The sequence below is a fragment of the Macrobrachium rosenbergii genome, chromosome 10, assembly GCF_040412425.1.
Source record: "Macrobrachium rosenbergii isolate ZJJX-2024 chromosome 10, ASM4041242v1, whole genome shotgun sequence".
NCBI classification, from domain to species: domain Eukaryota; kingdom Metazoa; phylum Arthropoda; class Malacostraca; order Decapoda; family Palaemonidae; genus Macrobrachium; species Macrobrachium rosenbergii.
The window spans coordinates 62,424,707-62,449,706 of NC_089750.1; the positions used below are offsets into that span (position 1 = coordinate 62,424,707).

Genomic DNA, 25,000 nt, shown 5'->3' on the forward strand with positions numbered 1-25,000 from the left:
GTATATATATATATATATATATATATATATATATATATATATATATATATATATATATATATATATATATATATATATATATAAAAATGACATTTCCAGGAACGTAACATAACTTTATCCCACAATTTCCAATAGTAACTTCTAGCCAGACTGTTTGACGCTCGTTTACGAGACATAAATTAAAATTAGAAACCTGCTGAATACAATGCACAAAGTCAGTCTATTAGTACTACTATTACTCCCACTACTCCCTAATAATAATAATAATAATAATAATAATAATAATAATAATAATAATAATAATAATAAAACTGGTAAATAGTACCACTATTGCTGAAAGTAGCACCTGTGCTAAACACCGACCAACTGAACCCAAAGCCCTGAAATAACTCTGAGGGTTCCACCACAATCGTCGACAGAGAGAGAGAGAGAGAGAGAGAGAGAGAGAGAGAGAGAGTGTCTGGAATGAAGGACGGACGCGACCGCATTTCCTACGCCTGTTGAAGGCGTTCCAGCTGAGACTCCAGGAGCCAGCCGTCTTTCCAGGAGTCTCTCCCCTTTAGGGTCGGTTGGCGGCCATTAAAACAGTACAGAGCTCCTCCTTTCGGCCCTCTCACATAAACAAAACAAGACTCTCTCTCTCTCTCTCTCTCTTTTCTCTCTCTCTCTCTCTCTCTCTCGAAAAGTACACAGAACGCGCTCTCTTGTTTCACGAAACGCTCTCGCTTACGCTCTTCTTTTAAAAATGTCAGGTCAGGGGTTATGTATATATAGACACAGGCAGACGTGCGAGCTGTCGCAAGCCAGCGTGAGAGAGCTGTCTGTACTCAAGATAGTTACGCAATGAAATTCAGGGAGAAGGGGAGTGAAGTGAAAATAAAACAGGGAAGTATGAGTGATCTCGACATGCACAGGTACACTTACTTTTTAGCTATCAGTCGAGAGGCTTCATTCCTTTCTTTATATCCATTCCTTTCTTTATTTTAATTCCTTTCTTTATTTTAATTCCTTTCTTTATTTTCTTTACAATAAGAGTGGCGACTAAATACCTTACTTAGCCCAGCCGAAAAATATAAAAACACTCCAAATATAAAAACCAATAACAACAGCCCCCTAGCCCACAAAAAATGGGAGAAAAAATAAAGTTTAGCACCGGAGAGTCAGGGGAAACAAAGACAGTAAGGAAAATAATGAATACTGAATGAAATCTTCAAGAGTAGAAAAAGGAATCATTTTCCAGGTAGGCCGGTCTTTCCTAGGCTGATGTCTCATTCCATAAAAAAATAATTCTTCATAAATTATATATCACAGCTAAAGGGCGGGAGAGTTCAGCTTGGTCGCAGTGTGCTTATTTACAAAGTACAGTCTATCTTTAGAGAAAAACAAATAAATATACGTAAACACACACACACACACACACACACATATATATATATATATATATATATATATATATATATATATATATATATATATATATATATATATCATAATATATTGTATGCTGAATATAACATTACGAAAAGGTGGCGCCAGCAAGTATCTATGTATAAGATTACTAACACTTTTTTCTTTTTTTTTATTGTTTTGATTTACCCAGCTGACGCTATTATGCATTTACAGAACACCACGACGACCACTTGTCAGCATCTACTGCTTCGTGTATATAACAACCGGTAATAAAATAACAGGAAGCTACCCAACAGAAACGAACCCACAGGCATAAAGATACACAGAGGCACGAAAAACCTAGAGATTATGTTCCCAATAAAATGGAAATTTTAAGAACAATAAAATGGAAAATTATATTATACGTACCAAATTTAAAATCCATAGTAAATGCATAGCAAATAAAACAGATGTTAAAAAAATGGAGAAGAGAAATATGCTATGACTTGAAAATGTTAAAAAGGAAGGAAAAACAAACTGAATAAGAAATTAGACAATTTCTGGGAAAATAATGTACCACGGGATATAAAATGAAAACCGCAAGGAGACTACGTGAAACACATTGAAATTGAATACAAGAGAAATGTTCAGTGAAATGCAGAAAATACACGGCAAACCAAAATGGAAATAGAAAGTAAATAAAAACAGAAAATGCATGGCCAAATCATTACGAAAACGCACGAAAAAAATAATAGATGCAAAAATGCAAATGACATGCAATGGAAAACACACGGCAAATGTACCGCAAAGGGCACCGAAACAGGAGAAAATCCACTGAAAATAAGGAGCAAAATGGAAAGTAAATAAAAAACAAGAACATTAGAAATACGTTTTCTGGAAAGTGGATAAAAGCCATGAAATATTCCACAAAATAAAGACTCGAAAAAAAAAAAGTGAAGAGCCGAAGGACATAAGAAATGTTTCAAGACAGCTTAAGCTCAGGTGAGAGGATTCGAAGCCGGAGGAAGGGAGGAAGGTGGGGCGGGGGCGGGGGGTCGGCCTACAGAGAGATAGAGAGGGGAGGGGGAAGGGTTTAGATCCACAAACGCTTACCACTTTCTGGGTCTCACGGCAGAACTTGGAAATCCTTCATTCATTCACCGAGAATTCTCTCTCTCTCTCTCTCTCTCTCTCCAGTCTTTGTTTGTCTGACGCTGCTGTCATCCATCTCCCCACACACTCTTAACCACTATGTGTTGTGTAGAAAAAATATACCTTAAATTTAATTTTTCCTCTCTCTCTCTCTCTCTCTCTCTCTCTCTCTCTCTCTCTCTCTCTCTCTCTCTCTCTCTAACAGTGTTTTGCTACCTCGTTCGTTCATGCACGAATTGCCAGGAAACGCAAAATTCTTTTCATGATTAAGTAAATGGCAGCACAAATGGCAAGACAAATTGATTCATTTAAGTTCATAGCATCCAACCAAAGTTACTCATATCATACATTTAATTGCAATGCGTGAAACAATATTAACAACAGCTAATCTGTAACTGACCTTCGTTTTATTATTATTATTATTATTATTATTATTATTATTATTATTATTATTATTATTATTATTATTATTATTTCAACTTTATACGGTGCTGCGTTATGATGATAACTTTAATTTAATCAGACCCCTTACAGTGCCCAACAACAGTCGACTAACTGCTAGGTTCACATTCAACTGCTTGATTCAAAAGGTATAATGGTGTTTAAGGCGTGCCCATACTGCTCCCTCCTCGTCTGGGACACCAACCCAGGATTTCTTAACCTCTTCATCACGACGTCCATTTTACCAAGGTCTAGAGAATACGTATTCTTTAAACCAGTGGTTCTTAAACTGGGGGCGCACCCCGCAGGGCGGCGTCAGCAATTTCCAGGGGAGGCGCGAGCCCTTGGGAAAAATGAAAAATTCTGTAATTATATTCGTTATTCTCTTAACAAGATTGAGGAACTAATATTCAGAAGTTTATGAAGAAAAATGCAAACTTATCGCCTTACAACGTCAGTTTCCTACAGTCTACTACTCGAGTTAGACTCGTTGGGTTCACCACGTTTTGTATTTATTTACCTCCTTCCCTATCCCTCGAAATCCCTTCTCTTCCTTTTTTTTTCATTTTCCTTCAAATCTAAGAGGGAATTTTGCTCATAGATGCATGGGGCGTGGAGGGAAGGACCAACTCTTACAGAGGGCGCGGTAATAAAAAGGTTAAGAACCACTGCTATAAACATCGCATTTGTATTCATAAGAACTACCAGTCCAAAGAGCATTAAATTTGAGTCTTAACTTAGCATGAGATATCTACTTGCGGCTAAAGAAAAACCCAGTGAGTTGGAGAAACTGAAAGCATCAAGCATATGAAAATAAACAAACCGCGATCTAAATAAATACAAATATAAGACGGGGAATGAAAACTGAAAATGAATACACAAGCAAATTTCCACACATTCGTCTCGTCAGACCAAGAGCAGTTAACATTGCATTAAATAAACAAAGCCCCCATCTGCAGTGTTTTGCTCATATAAATGAATGTTTGATTATCCTCAACGCACGAGCAGGCAGGCAGGCAGAAAGGTACTATTTCCTTTCTATGAGAATAGTAATGCCAGACAGGGCAATGAAAATAAAAGTTCTTTTCTAATAATATTTCAATCTTAAATAGAGTAAATTAAAAAGGGCGGCAATCATCATTATCATATTTGCTATTGTTATAATTATGACAATGAAATGCCAATATTAGTTACTTTGTGCAAAACTAGGAGGCAATTTGCCTAAATATGCCATAAAAATGCATTCGTATTATAACCTCATTATACGATCATTATAATCTCATTATACGATAGAAAGTATACAAAAGACAACTCTGCTGTATAATCCACACCGTCAAACTCAAGTTTTTCTGCTTACAGGAAAAATACATAAGCTTTCTTATCGCTTCCATAACAACGCTGATACCCCTATTTTTTTTATAACTTTTTTGTTTGCTGTAATTCCGAATACACACACGAGCGTATGTGCGTAAGTGTAAAAAAGAGCGTTTGTGATATGTGGCCCAGTGGTTAGCATTATCGCATCACAAGCCTGACAACCGCAATCGATCCAACAGAGAGAAAGAGAGATATCTGATTTTATTAATTTATCTTATTTATTTACATATTTGTCCAGAGAAAACTCTTGTACTTTTGTTAAAGTAAGAAAAACATAATGTGGTTCTCTCTCTCTCTCTCTCTCTCTCTCTCTCTCTCTCTCTCTCTCTCTCTCTCTCTCTCTCTCTCTCTATATATATATATATATATATATATATATATATATATATATATATATATATATATATATATATATCTCACCATATATATATACCATATATATATATACTTGTATATACAATGTACGTGAGAGAGAGAGAGAGAGAGAGAGAGAGAGAGAGAGAGAGAGAGAGAGAGAGAGAGAGAGAGAGAGAGAGAGATAAAAACACATTATGTTTTCTTCCACACACACACACATATACAGTATATATATACACTGTGTATATATTATGAGAGAGAGAGAGAGAGAGAGAGAGAGAAACGTTCCCATTTTCTCTACGAACTGAAAATACTGAAAACCCGTAACGCACAAAAAGAAAAAAAGTCCGACCTATCCTTTTAATAATGGAAGAAAATTTCCCGCCCGGTAAGCAGCTCCGAGCTTTTCGACATTAATGGCGGTAAAAATAACAATGTTAGCAGATTGTCTACACTTAATGGCAGTAGCTTGAATAATTAAGCATTTCTCAGAAGGAGATCAAGTAATGAGATTATTCAGTGCTTTCATGTAATATTAATTTACTGAATTCTAAGTAGCTACTAATAATATGCGGTCAATCCTATTTTACTCTTCATGGTGAAACTATTTTGTGTAAATTTCATTGATATTATTTCTATTTTTCTCTTCAACTTCACACTAGTTTGACTAAATTAATCATCTATTATTTTCTATTATTTCTATTTTAATCTTCAACTTCATATCAGTTTGACTAAATTAACCTTCTATTATTTTCTATTATTTCTATTTTACTTTTCAACTTCACACTATTTTACCAAATTAACCCTCTATTATTTTCTATTATTTCTATTTTACTTTTCAACTTCACACTAGTTTGACTAATTGACCTTCTATTATTTTCCATTATTTCTATTTTACTCTTGAACTTCATACTAGTTGGACTAAACTAATCTTCTATTATTTTCCATTATTTCTATTTTGCTCTTCAACTTCATATCAGCTTGACTAAATTAACCTTCTATTATTTTCTATTATTTATATTTTACTTTTCAACTTCACACTATTTAACTAAATTAGCCTTCTATTATTTTCTATTATTTCTATTTTACTTTTCAACTTCACACTAGTTTGATTAATTAACCTTCTATTATTTTCTGTTATTTCTATTTTACTCTTGAACTTCATACTAGTTTGACTAAATTAATCATCTATTATTTTCTATTATTTCTATTTTACTCTTCAGCTTCATATTAGTTTGACTAAATTAACCTTCTATTATTTTATATTATTTCTATTTTACTTTTCAACTTCACACTATCTGGCTAAATTAACCCTCTATTATTTTCTATTATTTCTATTTTACTTTTCAACTTCACACTAGTTTGACTAATTAACCTTCTATTATTTTCTATTATTTCTATTTTACTCTTGACCTTCATACTAGTTGGACTAAAGTAATCTTCTATTATTTTCTATTATTTCTATTTTACTTTTCAACTTCATATTAGTTTGACTAAATTAACCTTCTATTATTTTCTGTTATTTCTATTTTACTTTTCAATTTCACACTATTTGACTAAATTAACCTTCTATTATTTTCTATTATTTCTATTTTGCTTTGCAACTTCACACTAATTTGACTAATTAACCTTCTATTATTTTCTATTATTTCCATTTTACTCTTGAACTTCATACTAGTTGGACTAAATTAATCTTCTGTTATTTTCTATTATTTCTATTTTACTCTTCAACTTCATATTAGTTTGACTAAATTAACCTTCTATTATTTTCTATTATTTCTACTTTACTTTTCAACTTCACACTATTTGACTAAATTAACCTTCCATTATTTTCTATTATTTCTGTTTTACTTTTCAACTTCACACTAGTTTGACTAATTAACCTTCAATTATTTTCTATTTTTTCTATTTTACTCTTGAACTTCATACTAGTTGGACTGAATTAATCTTCCATTATTTTCTGTTATTTCTATTTTACTCTTCAGCTTTATATTAGTTTGACTAAATTAAACTTCTATTATTTTCTATTATTTCTATTTTACTTTTCAACTTCACACTATTTGACTAAATTTGACTAAATTAACCTTCTATTATTTTCTACCATTTCTATTTTACTCTTCAACATCACACTAGTTTGACTAAATTAACCCTCTATTATTTTCTATTATTCCTATTTTACCTTTCAACTTCACACTAGTTTGACTAAATTAACCTACTATTATTTTCTATTATTTCTATTTTACTCTTCAACTTTACACTATTTGACTAAATTAACTTTCAATTATTTCAATTTTACTCTTCAACTTCACACTAGTTTGACTAAATTAACCCTCTATTATTTTCTGTTATTTCAACTTCACACTACTTGACAAAATTAACCTTCTATCAATTTTTATTATTTCTAGTTTACTCTTCAACTTCATACTAGTTGGACTAAATTAACCTTCTATTATTTTCTATTATTTCTATTTGACTCTTCAGCTTCATACTAGTTGGACTAAGTTAACCTTCTATTATTTTCTAATTTTTTTTCTATTTTACTCTTATGACTTCATACTAGTTTTACTAAATTAACCTTCTATTATTTCTATTTGACTCTTCAACTTCATACTAGCTCGTCTACTTTCACATATGGGCGTTCTGTTGCGCAGAACCTGCTGACCAAATCAAAGAGAATATTTGCAAATGATGAATTTAATAGCGAAAGTCTCCATAGAACTCCACGAACAACTTCTCACAAAGGGTAAGAAACCGTGCGTGTGATTGCAATTGCAAGGTATTTAGATGTTGATTAAAGTTACAGTCGGCGAGCAGCAAGTATACCAAGGGGCGTGCATCCGTCTCCCATGACAGGTTAAAGAGGTCCCTCTTGAACTGCCTTTTAACGGAGACAGACTTGACAGAGATACTCTGTCGAGTAACTACATTCGGGTTTATTAACTACCAAAGAATTGATTGTTTGCCAGATTTCAGGGAAATAGTGAACATTAACAAAATTACGGTATTATTGTTTGTAAATCGGTCCATTTGAGTGTATCCACTCCCACTCTCTCTCTCTCTCTCTCTCTCTCTCTCTCTCTCTCTCTCTCTCTCTCTCTCAAACATGCATACACACACACATATGCACACAATGCACACAATCACGCACACACATACATATATATATACATATAAATACATACATATATATGTGTATATATATATATATACTGTATATGTACACAAATATATATATTCAGTTTTTGTTTATATATAAACATGCATACATACATACATACATACATGCATGCATACATATATATATATATATATATATATATATATATATATATATATATATATATATATATATATATATATATATATATATATATATATATATATATATATATATATATATATAAACGAAAAACTGAATTTTTAATGTTAGTACGCTTACGAACTTTTTAATATTCTATTAAATTCTTTCCGTCTGGCGACATAAAAAAAAAAAATCCCAAACTCCAGCAATTCTGAGGAATTCCTTAATATCATAAGAACCGAGGCGAAGTCTGGGCAACAGAATAAAACATTGCTGTCTGAGTCCGGTATTATCAAATGAATTCACATGACGGTGGAATTGAAGCCTTTCCTGCCGACGTTAACTAGAGAAGGAATGAAAATGAAATTCAACAATCTTTTGAATATAAAAAATCGGAATATTCCTCCTTCTGGGTTGAACTTAATTTGGCTGCCATGGGAATTTATACACTCGTGGCCGCACCAAGGGCGGATAAAAGAAGAGGGAAGAGAGTAGGCTTAACATCTTTACCTGGCCAGAAAAATAATACAAAAAATAGATTGTTTATGAAATGGAATATAATATATAGGCCAAATGCCAAGCGCTGGGACCTATGAGGTCATTCAGCTCTGAAGGGGAACTTGAGAGTATAAAGGTTATAAAGGCGTAACAGGAGGAAAATCTCGCAGTTGCACTAGGACAATTGTTAAGAAATTGCAAAGTTAAATGGAAGAAAGAGAATATGAAGAGATGTACAGTAGGGAGAATGAAAGGCGTTACAGCTAAGGGCCGAAGGAAAGCTGCAAAGAACCTCAAAGTATGCCTACAGTGTACCGCGTGAGGTGCACTGACAGCACTAACCCCCCTACGGAGTAGACTTTATATGACTATTGAGACTGGCAGTTTGTCAAAAGGAGACATAGGAATCATTAATGACGGTTAAAGAGGGTTAACTTCGTGAAGTTAATCCGTTGATGCGCAGATCTATAAATGCTAGTATACTGCATAGCTGCCAATGCACGACATAGGTACATAGTAAATGGGAAAAATGTTGTTTTCTGCCATCCAGATTTTTTCTCGCGAGGGACAGGCAACAAGTACCCTGAAGGATCAAAATGCCAAACTTGTGTCTCTTTAATAATAATAATAATAATAATAATAATAATAATAATAATAATAATAATTTCCTATGAACATATAAGGATTTTCTGTTGACTTAGGTTTATTTACCCTAACGTGTTGACACGCGCTCTGGCGGTCATCTATGAGAGTACAAAAGTGAATGAATTGAGATAAATGATGCACAGGTATATATAGCAGGCAGGGTGGTTTAGTGGGCTGAATAATATAATAATAATAATGAAACAAACAAAAACTTCTTTCAGTTTTCTTCTGAAGATGGAAAGAGAAACCCAGAAGATTCTTGTGTATATCTTGTTTACTGTTAAATATTTACATATTACTTTGATCTCGAGCACTTTCAGGCCTAACTGTGACCCTTTTTCAAGAGATGAGGTAGTCAGGCTGGTTCAAGGCCCAGATTGCTGGGCCTTGAACCAGCCTGACTACCTCATCTCTTGAAAAAGGGTCACAGTTAGGACCTGAAAGTGCTCGAGATCAAAGTAATATGTAAATATTTAACAGTAAACAAGATATACACAAGAATCTTCTGGGTTTCTCTTTCAATAATAATAATAATAATAATAATAATAATAATAATAATAATAATAATAATAATAATAATAATAATAATAATATATAATAATAACAATAACAGCTACGATGTTTTAAGAAAAATTTAACAAAAAATACAAATTTTCGATTTAAAAATGGAACATTAACCATTTTGAAAATAAATCAACAAAATCAACTCTCATTTTTTTTTTATTTTATAGCATATTCAACGAAAAGTAATACGCTCATATGCTGTATCTCGTCGTTATAATGTAGATACGTTCAGATCAGATTGCTTTCATCCCAAGATATATTTCTACAGAATTGCTATAATGTACAGTAGAGACAAGTTCACTGCAAATAGCTGAAAGCCGTAGGATCGTTCACAGCAAAATGCTGTGTCGCAGATACGTTCACAGTAAACAACTGATTGCTGCAGATACGTTCGCAGTAAATAACTGAATGTTGCAGATACGTTCACAGTAAATAATTGAATGTTGCAGATGCGTTCACAGTAAATAACTGATTGTTGCAGATACGTTCACAGTACATAACTGATTGTTGCAGATACGTTCACAGTAAATAACTGATTGTGGCAGATGCGTTCACATTAAATGACTGAATGTTGCAGATACGTTCACAGTAAATAACTGAATGTTGCAGATACGTTCACGGTAAATAACTGATTGTTGCAGATATGTTCACAGTAAATAACTGAATGTGGCAGACACGTTCACATTAAATGACTGAATGTTGCAGATACGTTCACAGTAAATAACTGAATGTTGCAGATACGTTCACGGTAAATAACTGATTGTTGCTTATACGTTCACAGTAAATAACTGATTGTTGCAGATACGTTCACAGTAAATGACTGATTGTTGCAGATACGTTCACAGTAAATAACTGATTGTTGCAGATACGTTCACAGTAAATAACTGATTGTTGCAGATACGATCACAGTAAATAACTGATTGTGGCAGATACGTTCACAGCATGAAGTTATATGCGGCGGTTAAGTTCCAAGTAACAAATCGCTGTATTTCATACGCACGTTCATATACAAATACTTGTATGCCACATATACATTTATATCAAAGTGCTTCCTTTTCCATGAACGTTGATATATGTGCATGACGAAGAACTCATAGCATATCTGTTATGAGCGCTCTATAAAACCAGGTGACAGTTTTTATTAAATAAACGTAAAATCATGTTAGAATTCCATTACAAGTCACGTATTGGAGAAATTGCATATTTCTATTTTTGTCACACTGTTATATAGTTACCAATGTAGTAGTGTCAAAAACACCAGTTACAACTAATCATGTTAGTGAAAATTCTCTCCAAAATTCAACTGACAACTTTCATTTTTCCTCTGTAAAAATGCTTTTGGATAAAACATCGGTAAAAGTAGAACCGTTGACATATTTCGTATTGCTGCGGCATACATTTCATTTCCACGAAATAACTTAGGATCAGAGAAGCTTGAAAAATATTTCTAGCATGATATAATATCTAATTGAACAAGGTACATTGGCTACTTCAGCCCAGAAAACCTACCACCCGATTTAAAATGTACTTGATCACCATTAATTATCTTTATGACATGTCCTACAGTACACTTGCTTGCATTTATGTCATGGAATGGAATATGAAATTTAGGCCAAAGGCCAAGCGCTGGGACCTATGAGGTCAGTCAGCACTGAAAGGGAAACCGAAAGTAAGACGCAGTTGTACTATTTAACAATTGTTAAATAGTACAACTCTCCACCCTCGCTTAACAATTGTTAAGCGAGGGTGGAGAGTCAGATCGAAGAGAGAGACTATGAACGAAAGTACAGTAAAATGAATGAAGGGTTGCGGCTAGAGACCGGAGGGACGCTGCAAAGATCCCAAAGTAGTGTTCACAGTGCACCGCTTTGGAATGCACTGACGGCACTACCCCACTACGGGGGCATTTATGGCACGAAATGTTCTGGATATCCTTGAATGCATTACAGGCCCAAGATTGCCTAGAACATCTGTGATTATAGTAATGGAGAAAAAAGAACTAAACACAACCCTTGATTACATCAATTACAATATTGTACTTGAATATATTGATGCAAAAATTCTTTTTAGTCTCCATGACCAACGCTATGCCATAAAAATAAAAGAATAGCCTTGCAATAATTAATAGCATCACATCTAGAAAGCCAGTAATTACACTCACGGCATATGAATGTCCTAGGTTATATCAGTAATGGTAAGTTCATTAAAATACTTCAGTTTATATCGCTGACATGAATATCTTTTGACGTACCGGATTATACTCGTTATAATATAAAATTAATCATACTAATGACAAGTGTAATGGAAAATAGTCGTGATTAACTGATGACAAAAATTACCTGGAACATTTTTATCTGAATGACATAAACGTTCCCGAATAACCTTGATTACACTGATGCCAAAAATGTGACAGGAACTAATATTGAAACGACAGCGACAGGAAAGGTAGCGTCGCTTTAGAGGCGACAAGAGATGCATGGAGTGGAAGGGTAGAGGAATGGAATAGAATGAAATAAATTTGAATAGAATGGAAGGGTAAAATGGAAAGGAGACATCCCTTTAGAAGCGACAAGGGCCGGTATGGTCGTTGAAAGGAAGGGGAGTGAAACAGAACGAAGTAATATGGAACAGAATGGAAGGGTAAGAAGGAAAGGAAATGTCGCTTTAGAAGCGGCAGGGGAAGCCATGGAGTTGAATGGAGGGGGAGTGGAATAGAATGGAAGGGTAGAAAGGAAAGGAAAACTTGCCTTAGAAGCGACAAGGGACGACGGAGAGGGAGAGAAGGGAGAATGGGACAGAATTAAACAGAGTGGAATAGATGTTAATGCAGGATAGAAAGGCGATGTCGCTTTAGAAGCGACTAATGACGGCATGGAGTGGAAGTGTACGGAACTGGAACAGAATGAAATAAAGTGGAACAGATTGGAAAACAGGGAGGAAAGATGACCTCGCTACTGGAGCGACATGGGACGGCATAGAGCAGAAGAGGAGGGGAATAGAACAGAATGAAATAAAGTAGAATAGAATAGAAGGGTAGAAATTAATGGAGACGTCGCTTCAGAAGCGACACAAAAGACGGCATAGAGTAGAAAGGTATGGGGGAATGGAATAGAATGGAATATAATGAAATAAAGTAAAATAGATCGCTTTAAAAGCGACAAGGGAAGGTATGGAGTGGAAAGGAAGGGGAATGGAATAGAACGGAATACAATGAAAGAGCAGAATACAATGGAAGGGCAGGAACCATAAGGGAGGGAAAGGGAAGCATAAGCCCCCATAGAGTGGGGAGACTTCTCATCATCTGTCCACAAGCATCTTTGGGTATTATTCACGTCGACCTCTGCCAGAAGATCGCCTTAGTGGGAAGGGTCCCGCGCAGCTTGTCTTAATAAGATTACGTGGGGAACTATACTCTTTTTCAGCGCCTTCAGGAAATTAAAAAATTCTTAGAGAGAGAGAGAGAGAGAGAGAGAGAGAGAGAGAGAGAGAGATTATTCATCGCCTTCTTGAAATTAAAAAATTTCTTAGTAACAGAGAGAGAGAGAGAGAGAGAGAGAGAGAGAGAGAGAGAGAGAGAGAGAGAGAGAGAGAGATTACTCATCGCCTTCATGAAATTAAAAAACTTCTTAGTAACAGAGAGAGAGAGAGAGAGAGAGAGAGAGAGAGAGAGAGAGAGAGAGAGAGAGAGAGAAATATTCAGAGCCTTAATGAAATTAAAAAATTTCTTACTAACAGAGAGAGAGAGAGAGAGAGAGAGAGAGAGAGAGAGAGAGAGAGAGAGAGAGAGAGAGAGAGAAATTATTTCCTGTAAATCTAGAACTATTACTTATTCCTGTGCGTGTCTTTAATTATTTCTAATTACAGAAGTAATTAAGTGGTTTGAGTAAGCTTTTAAGACGTCGAATTTACAGAAGTAGTTATCACAATTAAGTTATTATCGCAAGTTCATATGCCACAACAAAACTTCGTGAAGATTTCATGTCGACTTTGCTCTCTCTCTCTCTCTCTCTCTCTCTCTCTCTCTCTCTCTCTCTCTCTCTCAAATAATTCTATGTAAACAGGTTTTTCAGTCTTCTTACGTAATCAAGCCGTCTCAAGCATTCTGATGCAACTCATAACAATGGCAACTTTACCATTACACCATATACGTCTCTCTACTCTTATTACAATGTCATTCTTTCCCACTCCACTTGCAATACAAAAACATTTCATCTCAACAGCTCTGAGCTTTTTTTTTCTCTCATTCACCTTCAACATTTACATTCCACTTACAAACATTACCTTCAACCCCACTTTTGTTTCCATACTATGCTTGTCTTACCACCATGACATTTAACATTAATAATAGGGGTGGAGGTGTTTAAAATCGGCTTCGTAAAAACTGGAAAGAATGAAAATAAAGTCTCTTTTGCCTTCGTAAAATCTAGAAAGAATGAAAAGACAATTCTTTCCAGACAAGTAAACAAGTTCGTTACATAAGTACAAACACAAAACTATTACATAAGTACAAACACAAAACTAAGACCCATCTTTAGCATGGAAGAGTAAAGACTTCTTGAAAAATCCTGAAACCCGATACATGTAGAAGTTTACAGAATATGTACATGCACTAACAGAACCCTCAAGGTGTTCTCATCAATATAGCTGAATGTGGAAGGTTAAAACCAAAGGAAACACAAACATACACACACACTTAAAAGTACACATTAAAAAATAACTGTTTTTTTTTTTAGTAAGTTTGAAAGCTGGGGAAAACAAGAAGTGCCCATCATCCTGATAACTTTGTTACAATTTTTCTTGATATAAATTATGCCTGGCCTCACTGTCAGTTATTCGCAAGGTGAAAGAAACTTGTAAAAAGTCTTGCATTTAAGAAAAGAACCTACAAAACAATTATCTATTTGAAAAGAGAAATCGGAGAGGCAAAAAGAGGTCTTGCTCGCACCTACTGTAGGCAGCATTAAGCAAGAGCGATACAGCTTCTAGGTCTCAAATCGCTTCCTAAAAATTCAGTCTCTATCCGTGGGGGCTTTAGCGAAGCGTCATTTTCCGAGGCAGAGCGAGACATCATCTCCCACGCGAAACCAGTCTTTCCACTTAAAATACAAAAGGAATATTGCGACGGTGTAACAATATGAAGTCGAAACTTCAAGGAAAAGCTGGGTACGGAATAACGTTCTCATCTTTGCCGACGACAGAGACGCTCGAAGAAGGTGTCTGTTAGTATGTCCCGAGAGATATGTACGATAAAAAAAACTAGCAATTTTAACGACTTTTCAAGGATAGGTGATCTTTTTCCTCTGGAAAAAGCCATTATTTTTTAAGATGCATTTTAGGGCTAGACACATAACAACGTATAGAACCTTGATATGAGTATAAAAATTGAAACAGCATTTCGAAATCAAAGACCAAACGCTTTCACCCAATTTCGAAATAAGAAAAGACACAAGTGAACAAGGGTAATTTTTGGAAGATGATTCCAATTACGTTCTTAAAATTCACGTGACGGCAGCCAGTGGAAATTGACATCGCCCCTGTAATAGTAAAGGAAAAGGTTCGCTGAATATTCAATTCTTGAAAAAAACAATTCTTGCCACCTTCGCTGAGCCACGGGTCAAAAATGATACGGTGTATAACCGGTCATTTCTTTAATAAACTTACGTAGACCCATCGACTGAATGACAGAGACTTGGTAAGATTTAGAGAAAACGAAAGCAGTAAGAAAATCAAGAATCTTGGAAACAGAGGAAACGATACAGTCCCTCCAGCCAGTCCAACACGAGGATTACCCAGCGGCTCCAAAAAAAGAATACATCTGGTCCTGATATATTCTAAGCATTTTCTCTCGCCTCTGCCCATTCCTGCTTGGCCAAGTATTGTTAAAAGTAGAAGCTGTTAAGTATATGTGGGTATGTGTGTGTGTGTGTGTATGTGTATATGTATATATATATATATATATATATATATATATATATATATATATATATATATATATATATATATATATATATATATATATATATACATACAGTACATATATATATACACATATATACTGCTACTACTAATAATAATAATAATAATAATAATAATAATAATAATAATAATAATAATAATAATAATAATAATAATAATGAAGAAGAAGAAGAAGAAGATGAAGAAAAAGAAGGTGAAAGTTTTGTTATCATTACCATAAATATGAGAGAGAGAGAGAGAGAGAGAGAGAGAGAGAGAGAGAGTGAGGGTAATGCCACAACTCTACGTACATAGCTACGAATGTTTCACTGTTGCCATGATAACGGTTCCATCCTGCGAGCAAAGAGCTGAATAGGTTACTAACAATACACTTCAATCAAAAGTGCAAAGTAAGTACAATGGTTACCTTAATTTTAATCCCAACCCCATTTAAATCTATCTATTACTCATTCGCGGAATCTATATAAACAAAAACTGATTTTTCAAAATTATTTAATTTTACTTCTGTTATTTTCAGGTCCATTTAAATTAAGCTGCTCGGAATTTTATAAGAATGTAGACATACAGGTAGACATATTTATTTAATAATGCGTAAACATCTATATGTATAAAAATACATATAACGGAAACCCTTTTGAAAGGTCTTAAAAATATTTTGAATGGAATGCAAAATCACTTAATGTCGAAACTGTCAGGTATATTAATTTAGTAAAAATAGATACAACAGACCTTTAATAACGTTAAGAGAAACAACAGAATCTCTCTCTCTCTCTCTCTCTCTCTCTCTCTCTCTCTCTCTCTCTCTCTCTCTCTCTCTCTCTCTCTCTAAGAAACTACACACATCTTATCCTCCCGTTGAAACTACAGACATCTCACTCTCCCTTTGAAACTACAGACATTCTCTCTCTCTCTCTCTCTCTCTCTCTCTCTCTCTCTCTCTCTCTCTCTCTCTCTAACACACACAAACACATACGTCGATTCAAGTCCACAGAGCAAAAGAGGAGGAAGCTTCATCTTCGCGACCGACAGACTCCCTTTCTGAACCCGTGACCTTTCGGACGAGCTACGAAGAGACCACAATAGAAGCTACAAGAGAGGATACAAGAGAGGATACAAGAGAGGCTACAAGAGTAGCTACAAGAGAGGATGCAAGAGAGGCTGCAAGAGTAGCTACAAGAGATGCAAGAGAGGCTACAAGGGAAACTACAAGGGAAACTACAAGAGAGGCCACAAGAGAGGATACAAGAGAGGCTACAAGGGAGACTACAAGAGTGGCTTCAAGAGAGGATACAAGAGAGGCTACAAGAGTAGCTACAAGAGAGGATGCAAGAGAGGCTACAAGAGAGGCTGCAAGAGTAGCTACAAGAGATGCAAGAGAGGCTACAAGAGAAACTAGAAGAGAGGCCACAAGAGAGGATACAAGAGAGGCTACAAGGGAAACTACCAGAGCGGCTTCAAGAGAGGATACAAGAGAGGCTACAAGAGATGATACAAGAGAAGCTACAAGTGAGGCTACAAGAGAAACTACATGAGAGACCACAAGGGAGGCTACAAAAGAGGATGCAAGAGAGGATACAAGAGAAGCTATAAGATAGGATACAAGAGAGGATACAAGAAAAGCTACAAGAGAAGCTACACGAGAGGATACCAGAGAGGTTACAAGAAAGGCTGCAAGAAAGGTTACAAGAGAAACTACAAGAGAGGCTACAAGAGAAGCTACAAGAGCGGATACAAGAGAATCTACAAGAGAAACTACAAGAGAGGCTACAAGACAGGAGGCATCTTGTAATACAACCACTGGCGCCAGCTGTATCTATCGCCGCGGAATAAAGAATGAGGCTTTTGCCACGGTTTACTGACTGTCGTTGATGAAAGGTGTACAAAGACGCTCTGAGAGAGAGAGAGAGAGAGAGAGAGAGAGAGAGAGAGAGAGAGAGAGAGAGAGAACACACGACCTTAATAATCTTTACACGCTTACTGACGTTGCCAATGGTGAAAGATTTTTAATAACATGAAACATAGTTCTTCATCTAATTCTGTTCAAGAGAGAGAGAGAGAGAGAGAGAGAGAGAGAGAACACACGACCTTAATAATCTTTACACGCTTACTGACGTTGCCAATGGTGAAAGATTTTTAATAACATGAAACATAGTTCTTCATCTAATTCTGTTCAAGAGAGAGAGAGAGAGAGAGAGAGAGAGAGAGAGAGAGAGAGAGAGAGAGAGAGAGAGAGAGAATACACGACCTTAATCATTTTTACATGCTTAATGACGTTACCAAAGGTGAAAGGTTTTTAATAATATGAAACTACATAGTTATGCATCTACTTCTGTTCGAGAGAGAGAGAGAGAGAGAGAGAGAGAGAGAGAGAGAGAGAGAGAGAGAGAGAGAGAGATTTTTCTTTCTCGATACAAATGTTTAAATGACTGACGTAATCTAACCCAAGGCCAAGAGGAAGAGAAGGTCCGCTCACTTCCCCCCAAATCCCCCGTTTAGGCGGAACTTTGTCTACCTCCTTATTGCGTCAGCAGGTGAATTGCCGTAATGAGCAGGCACCTCGAAGATACGTCATCATCTACGTAGTTACCCCAGGTGGGAGGCGACTCCACCCATTTGGGTAGACCTTGTCTCTCTTGGCCTTGATCTACTAATGGTGGCAGTTATTGGGTGAAGACACTTATCACACAATAAAGAACAAAACTGACATTTTCATGTGGCAATAGAATCTTAATACCAACCTTGTTGCGGCTACTTAATATTATGACGGAGAGTTAAACTTCTGAAGATGCCATATATGTTGGAACTCCCGAAAATCCACAAAGAAGGCATTCAAGTCAGACAAATTGTAGCCTCTTTAAAATAAGATTAGAAGAATTTAGCCGTTTTCATTAGTAAAATTATTAAGCAATTGATTAGGGGTAGTTTCTCAAGGCCACCTTAAACAGTCAGTTGAAATTCTGATAGCTTAATAAAGAGAAAAGATAATAATAAAGCAAATGTCAAAATTAATATCGTCTCTCATTTCTCAAACACTTCACTTGAAAAACCTTTAGATTTTACCGGCCCCAAGGGAAGTAACAAGTGTTTGAATTTATATGCCAAACCTGGGAAAAATTCATTTCGTTCAACTATGCTTAACAGACACTTTTTCGATTCCGATAAAAAAAAAAAAACATACTGGGAGCAAATATTCGCTGTGGCTTAGGTCTCTTTTTTTTCTCATCCATGCCAATTTCCATATGAAATATTTCCAAACTTCTTCGCTTCCTCCTTTTCACATCGCTGAGGTTCGTCTAATCATGCGGAAACGACGCGCGGATGATGTTTTTGCGTTGTTGGATAGAGAATCTGCGGAGAAACTCGGGAGAATTTTCAGATGCATTCGATATCCAGGAACCGTCCACAAAATTCGTATTAACAGAAATAGACATTTGAGTCTCCCGTCCCTAGATGTTTACGCAAGAAAAATACCTGAAGGTTTCCAACCAGAGGTTTAACATAAAGGGGCACATGTGTATATTTTCCTTTCCTTAAGGGAGTAATAGTGGGTTTATTTCAGGGAGCTTTTAGGATATGTGGCCATAAATATTTGGACCTTGAATATCTGGATGCGTCAGGTTATTTATCCACCTTGTTATACGATAAAGAGATGTGAACGTTTCCTACACAGAACGAAAAGCGTAGGGAATAAAGATTAGACGCCCAGCACACATAACTTTTTCATAACAGGTTTGCGGAAACGAACAATACTCAAGGATGAAAACTATGAATCCGCTTTCTATTTCAACACCATTAGGGGTAACTTACGTAAAAACAAGACCGCAGGTAAATTTGGATAAATAAAAAAAGAAAAACCTTTCTTGTGTAGAACAATCATGTAGGAATTCTAATTGCACGTCTCTCCGAAGACAGAATGCTATAGGAACATATAACAGGAATAAACCTATTCCAGCTCATTGTTCAGACGTAATCAGAATGAACTTCGTTAAAGAGTATAACAACGTTCAAAAACAATAACACAGCTCAATCGCAAAGCTATGGGAGAGGTACTAATTAACTCTATAACAACGGTGTTTCGGAACAAATCCTTTGGTAGATTCAACAGGATCAATACGGTATTGTTCCAACCGATACCGACCTTCCGGGTGCGTCAGACAAGCTAATATGGATGCTGTTTCTGTGGCTGACCACTATCAGTTACCTGAGGATCCTAATCCTAATACTAACCCAGGGAAAACCTTGACGTTTGCATCTTGAATTGTAAGACATTAAATACTTCATTTGCGTTTCTTCTGATAGTGAAAGCATGAGCCCTTGAAAGCTAAATAATAATATACTTTACTACTATAATAATATACTTTACTATAATAATATAATATAAGAATGTAATGTAATAATATACTATAATGATATAATAATATACTTTACTACTACTTTACTATAATAATATAATAACATAATAATATACTTTGCTACTACTAAACTACACTGCTACTAATACCGCTGCTACTACTACTACTACTATTACTCGAAGGAAACTCGGTAAGGCGACACAAGAAGATCAGCCTTGGTTTATCGATCAGTGAAATCAAGCTTCACGTTGGCTGTTTACTAATTTGATAGGCGAGTACAAATGAAAACCAAACCGTGTTGGTACAATGGGCGACGGGCAATCTATAGGGAAATGAGCGAGGGGCTAGCAGTTTCACCCCCTCCAAAATTCAATATTTAGAAGCCTACAATACATTTCAGTCGTCCGAGGTGTGTGAGGTAATGGACTAAATTCAGGTTCATGATGCCACCGGGGTGGGCATTATTTTTTATAAGGAATACTCATAGCAGCGTGATTCCTAAAATGGATGAAGCAAATCCAGTTAGGCAACTGTACAAATATGTTTGAAAAGTAAAAAAAAAAAAACTCAGTTTTCCAATATGTTTCAGTTACATAGACGTGGATTTGTTTTCTCCATTATTATTATTATTATTATTATTATTATTATTATTATTATTATTATTATTATTATTATTATTATATCTAAATAATTATTATCATTATTATCATTAAAATAGTGAAAGCAGTCTTATGGAAAAAACCAAGAATGATATCAACCTGCAATGTGAGCTTCCACATAACAGACTGTCCATATACAAAGCAAAAAGAAAAACAAAGAGAATACAAAGACACAGATGACTTATTCGAATGTAAGATTAGAGACTCGACTGTACGAGACGGAAGATTCATTATTCCACAATGATCCTTTAGATCTCAACAAACGGTGATTTAAAGCATCAGCACAGATGAAACGATAATGTCCATCGCTATCCTCGGTGGGGTTGGTTTCAACCTAATATACGAAACGATAACACTACAGCTTCTACTGAAGACAGTAGAAGAGACAGTGATATTCTCTGGCAGTCTAAGAATTGATCTGAACGCAAGAAACGAGAGAGTACTTTTTAACTTTGTCATTCTGTGGGCTAATTTATACGCAGTAAAAGGAGTGATACTTAATTTTACCGTGCTAAGAAATCATTTCATTTAAATAGGGCAGATGAGCAGTGATTTTCATCATCATTCCACGGGGTGACACACAGACAACAGATGAACAAAGTTAAGTATATCTTAGTTTAACCAGACCACTGAGCTGATTAACAGCTCTCCTACGGCTGGTCCGAAGGATTAGACTTATTTTACGTGGCTAAGAACTAATTGGTTACCTAGCAACGAGACCTACAGCTTATTGAGGAATCCGAACCATATTATGACGAGAAATGAATTTCTATCACCGGAAATAAATTCCTCTAACTCTTCATTGGCCAGCCGGAGACTCGAACGCTGGGCCAACAGCGTGCTAGCCGAGAGCTCTAGCCACCCCTCCAATGAAGAACTGTAATAGCATTCATCATCATCCTCACTGCATGGAGAGACTGAAACACAGCAGGCAAACGACTGGAGATAACAGCCATCCTAAAATACGGAAGGATTGGAGCGAAAAGGCTACTGCGCATCCCCCTAATGTCACACAGTCCTCCGGCTATAAAATATTCAAGAGGGAAATTGATATACGGGGAGATTTCCTACGCACAACCAGGGAGTCACATTTCTCGGATTAGAACTGGGTCCTTTTGAAGGAGTCGCCTACATAAAGACAAATACAGTATCTGCTCCTACAGGATTATCATATCAATGTCACTTCTTGAATAATTAATTTGACGGCGTTCTGAACGTAGATAACAATGGAAATTTTCCTTGATGTTTTAAGAATTTAAAGTACCGATATGCTATACGGAGGAGGCTGAAAATTAAGCTAAGCTTAAGCCCTGTCTTAGGCTTCGTCACAAAGCTGAATTCTTCATCTCCAATGAAATGTTCTTTTCAATAAATCTCTACTTTAAAGGTCTTCATAATGTAAATCTTTACTTGGACCCTTTTGAGGAAGTCAATTCCGCTTAAAAGCTTTTGAAGAGTAAATAATTTCAACAGTCTTAAAACACTTTGAAAACAATTTTCATTCCGGGGATCCTGGAAAAGCGAAAATCTTCACTTCACTGGGATTCCAGAAGCAAATCTTTACTTCGCTGGACTTACGAAAGAAGGTCACCATAGAATCAATCTTGTTATAACACTAAACACGCCACTCAATGAAAACAATCTGACGTGAAACCACAATTCCTTATACAGTGTTTGACGACGAGTCTTAAATCAAGCTAAACTATTCGAAGTGCTTAGGCATGAAAACTAAAACTATTCTTCAAAAAAGTCACTTTGTTAAGGCCTACACTAATCCTAAACTTGAATGATTTTCAGAAAACTCTACTTAATTTAGACTCAACCGTTATTCTGATGGAATTGCAAGAATATCGTACTTCAACTTTTCTGTTTACTGGTTAAACAGAAAATAACGTTGATAATTGAGGGAGATGGCAATTTCTATATATGCTACATTAACCTAACCTGTCTCCGCAGAATTATTTAATTAGCCATTGGCATTCGTGAATTCAAATACCGAGTTCAGGGAATGATCAGAAGGCATGTTGGTATTCCTAGTTTTTGCTCCACTCTGAATAATCGCCATTAGATCATGCTTAATATGCGAGTGTAATTTTTGTGCATGATTAACAAATGCAAATAAAAAAAATCATTGTTAATAAACTCACTGCCTATTTCAATATTAAACGTCCACTATGAAACTTCTGGAAAGTGATATGTAGAAAAGAGATTTCACCCGCTTACCTGAACAACAATTTTTACCATTATACAGAACCAACCAATCACAACACTGAACCATCACAGTTTTTGACTGTCAGTAAAATAAACCAAGCGCAAAAGCACTTCCCTTGAACTAGAACATATAGAAAGACAATTAACACAGTACAAATTTACGTGATCAAGGTAAAAATAAATAAATGAACAAATCAAGCTGAGAAGCCGCGAAGAGTCACTGACCGCAAGAATGGTTCAGATTACACATCAGCCTAAATACACACATGTAAAGACTGTAAGCAGAGACTTACCTGTTTCCATAAGTAAGGATGCGGCTCATCAACACCTGCGGCGCACGAGAGCTGAGTGACGGAGAGGAGGAGGCCCCCGATGGTGGCCTCTGGCACTCTCAGAGGGAGGAGGTTGTAGGTCATGTAAATGAAAAAGAGCGTGGCCCACACCCCGGCGGAGGCCGTGCGAGGTTCGTAGCTCAACACCACTAAGGCCTCCAGGCCGAAGAACGAGACTAGGATTAAGTACGAAAAGATAATGAGGTAGACCTCGTTCAAGAGTTTGGAGCGCCACAGCAGCAGTTCCAGGATAAAGTAGAGGAGGGCGAACGTCCCGAGAATGATCCCCTGAATGTAGAACTTGCCTAGGCCTAATATGTAAGTCAACAGTAGCATCACCTTCACCACCACGATCAACAGGCCCAAGAGAGAGGTCATGTTCGACTGGTTCATTCGCAGGAAGTACCTCTGGTACAGGACCTCCACGTGGATATTTTTGAACTGGTGGGACCGGAACACCCGACGGCACTGCGCGCACAGGTTCCACCATTTGGGCGCTTCCAGCAGGATGCTCTCCACCTCCTCCTGGGGCTGCTCCTCCTCCGGCGGGCTCTTCGGGCTGGAAGCCCCCACCAAGCCCGACTTGTGGTAGTGTTCTATGACCTCCCAGTTGGACTTCTTGGGCGGAGGTTCGCCCGTCGACGGTCGCGAGTCCAAGGATGTGTGCGTTGACCCATTGGTCTTGGAGTGCTTGAGGGAGGACGACCTCGGGGCTCCCACGCTCACTCCGTCCTGGAAAGGGAGAAAAGAAGGCGACATTATTAGTCAGCTCACTTCAAATACATTATCTATGTTATAATACATATATACACACCTATATATATATATATATATATATATATATATATATATATATATATAGTGTGTATATATGTATATATAACATACATACATATATACACACCTATATATACATATATATATACACATATGGATGTATATATATAAGCATATATATACATATATATACGTATATAATATATACATACAGTATGTATGTATAAATATGTGTACAGTATATATGCATATGTATGTATATATGCATGTGTGTGTGTGTGTGTGTGTATATATATATATATATATATATATATATATATATATATATATATATATATATATATATATATATATATATATATAGTGTGTACGTGTGTAAGAACCAAATAAATAAGACTAATACTTTTAACAAAACAAATTAGACTGAACAAGTTAAATACATATAAAAACTAACTATATAAACGCCTGGAAAAAAAAAAAGTGAACAGGAACCAATCACAAAATGCCACCAGAGACAAATGTAAATCACCTGACCGTGAGGAAAACACACCGACGCTTAATATGTCGGCACTTTCATTAAAAGCATTTAAAAAGGCATTCTCTCTCTCTCTCTCTCTCTTTCTCTCTCTCTCCTCCCTTCCCTTCGTCCCCTGCTGGTCATCGCGCCCACGCTGAGCGAAAATCACGTATCAATAATTCTGTACATTTGGAAATTAGCGTCGCGCTCTCCTCGAAGTTCCTTGCCCACCTGCGCTGCAAGATGAGTCTGGTACGGCTCACTAATCGTTGCATAACATTCGACGATAATTATTATTATTGTGATCATTATTTTGTCTTATCCCTTAGCTGTCCAGTTCTCTGCTAATCCTTTTTTGATATGGGATGCTGACCCCATTTCTCCTTGTGGTCATCAAGAAGAATTAATCCAAACTGAAGGGTACATATGCGACTCAAGAGGAAATAAACGAA

The 25,000-nt window shown here is 36.1% G+C and overlaps 1 protein-coding gene across 1 annotated transcript in view; it reads right to left on the bottom strand.

The window, feature by feature from the left end:
• The window catches only part of LOC136842694 (adenylate cyclase type 6-like), a 776,358-nt gene that overhangs the window by 459,395 nt on the left and 291,963 nt on the right, over positions 1-25,000 (bottom strand). Inside the window, exon 2 of the mRNA XM_067110356.1 lies at positions 23,216-23,986. Within this exon, the coding sequence (XP_066966457.1) occupies positions 23,216-23,986 (771 nt within the window). The remainder of the gene's footprint in view (positions 1-23,215; positions 23,987-25,000) is intronic.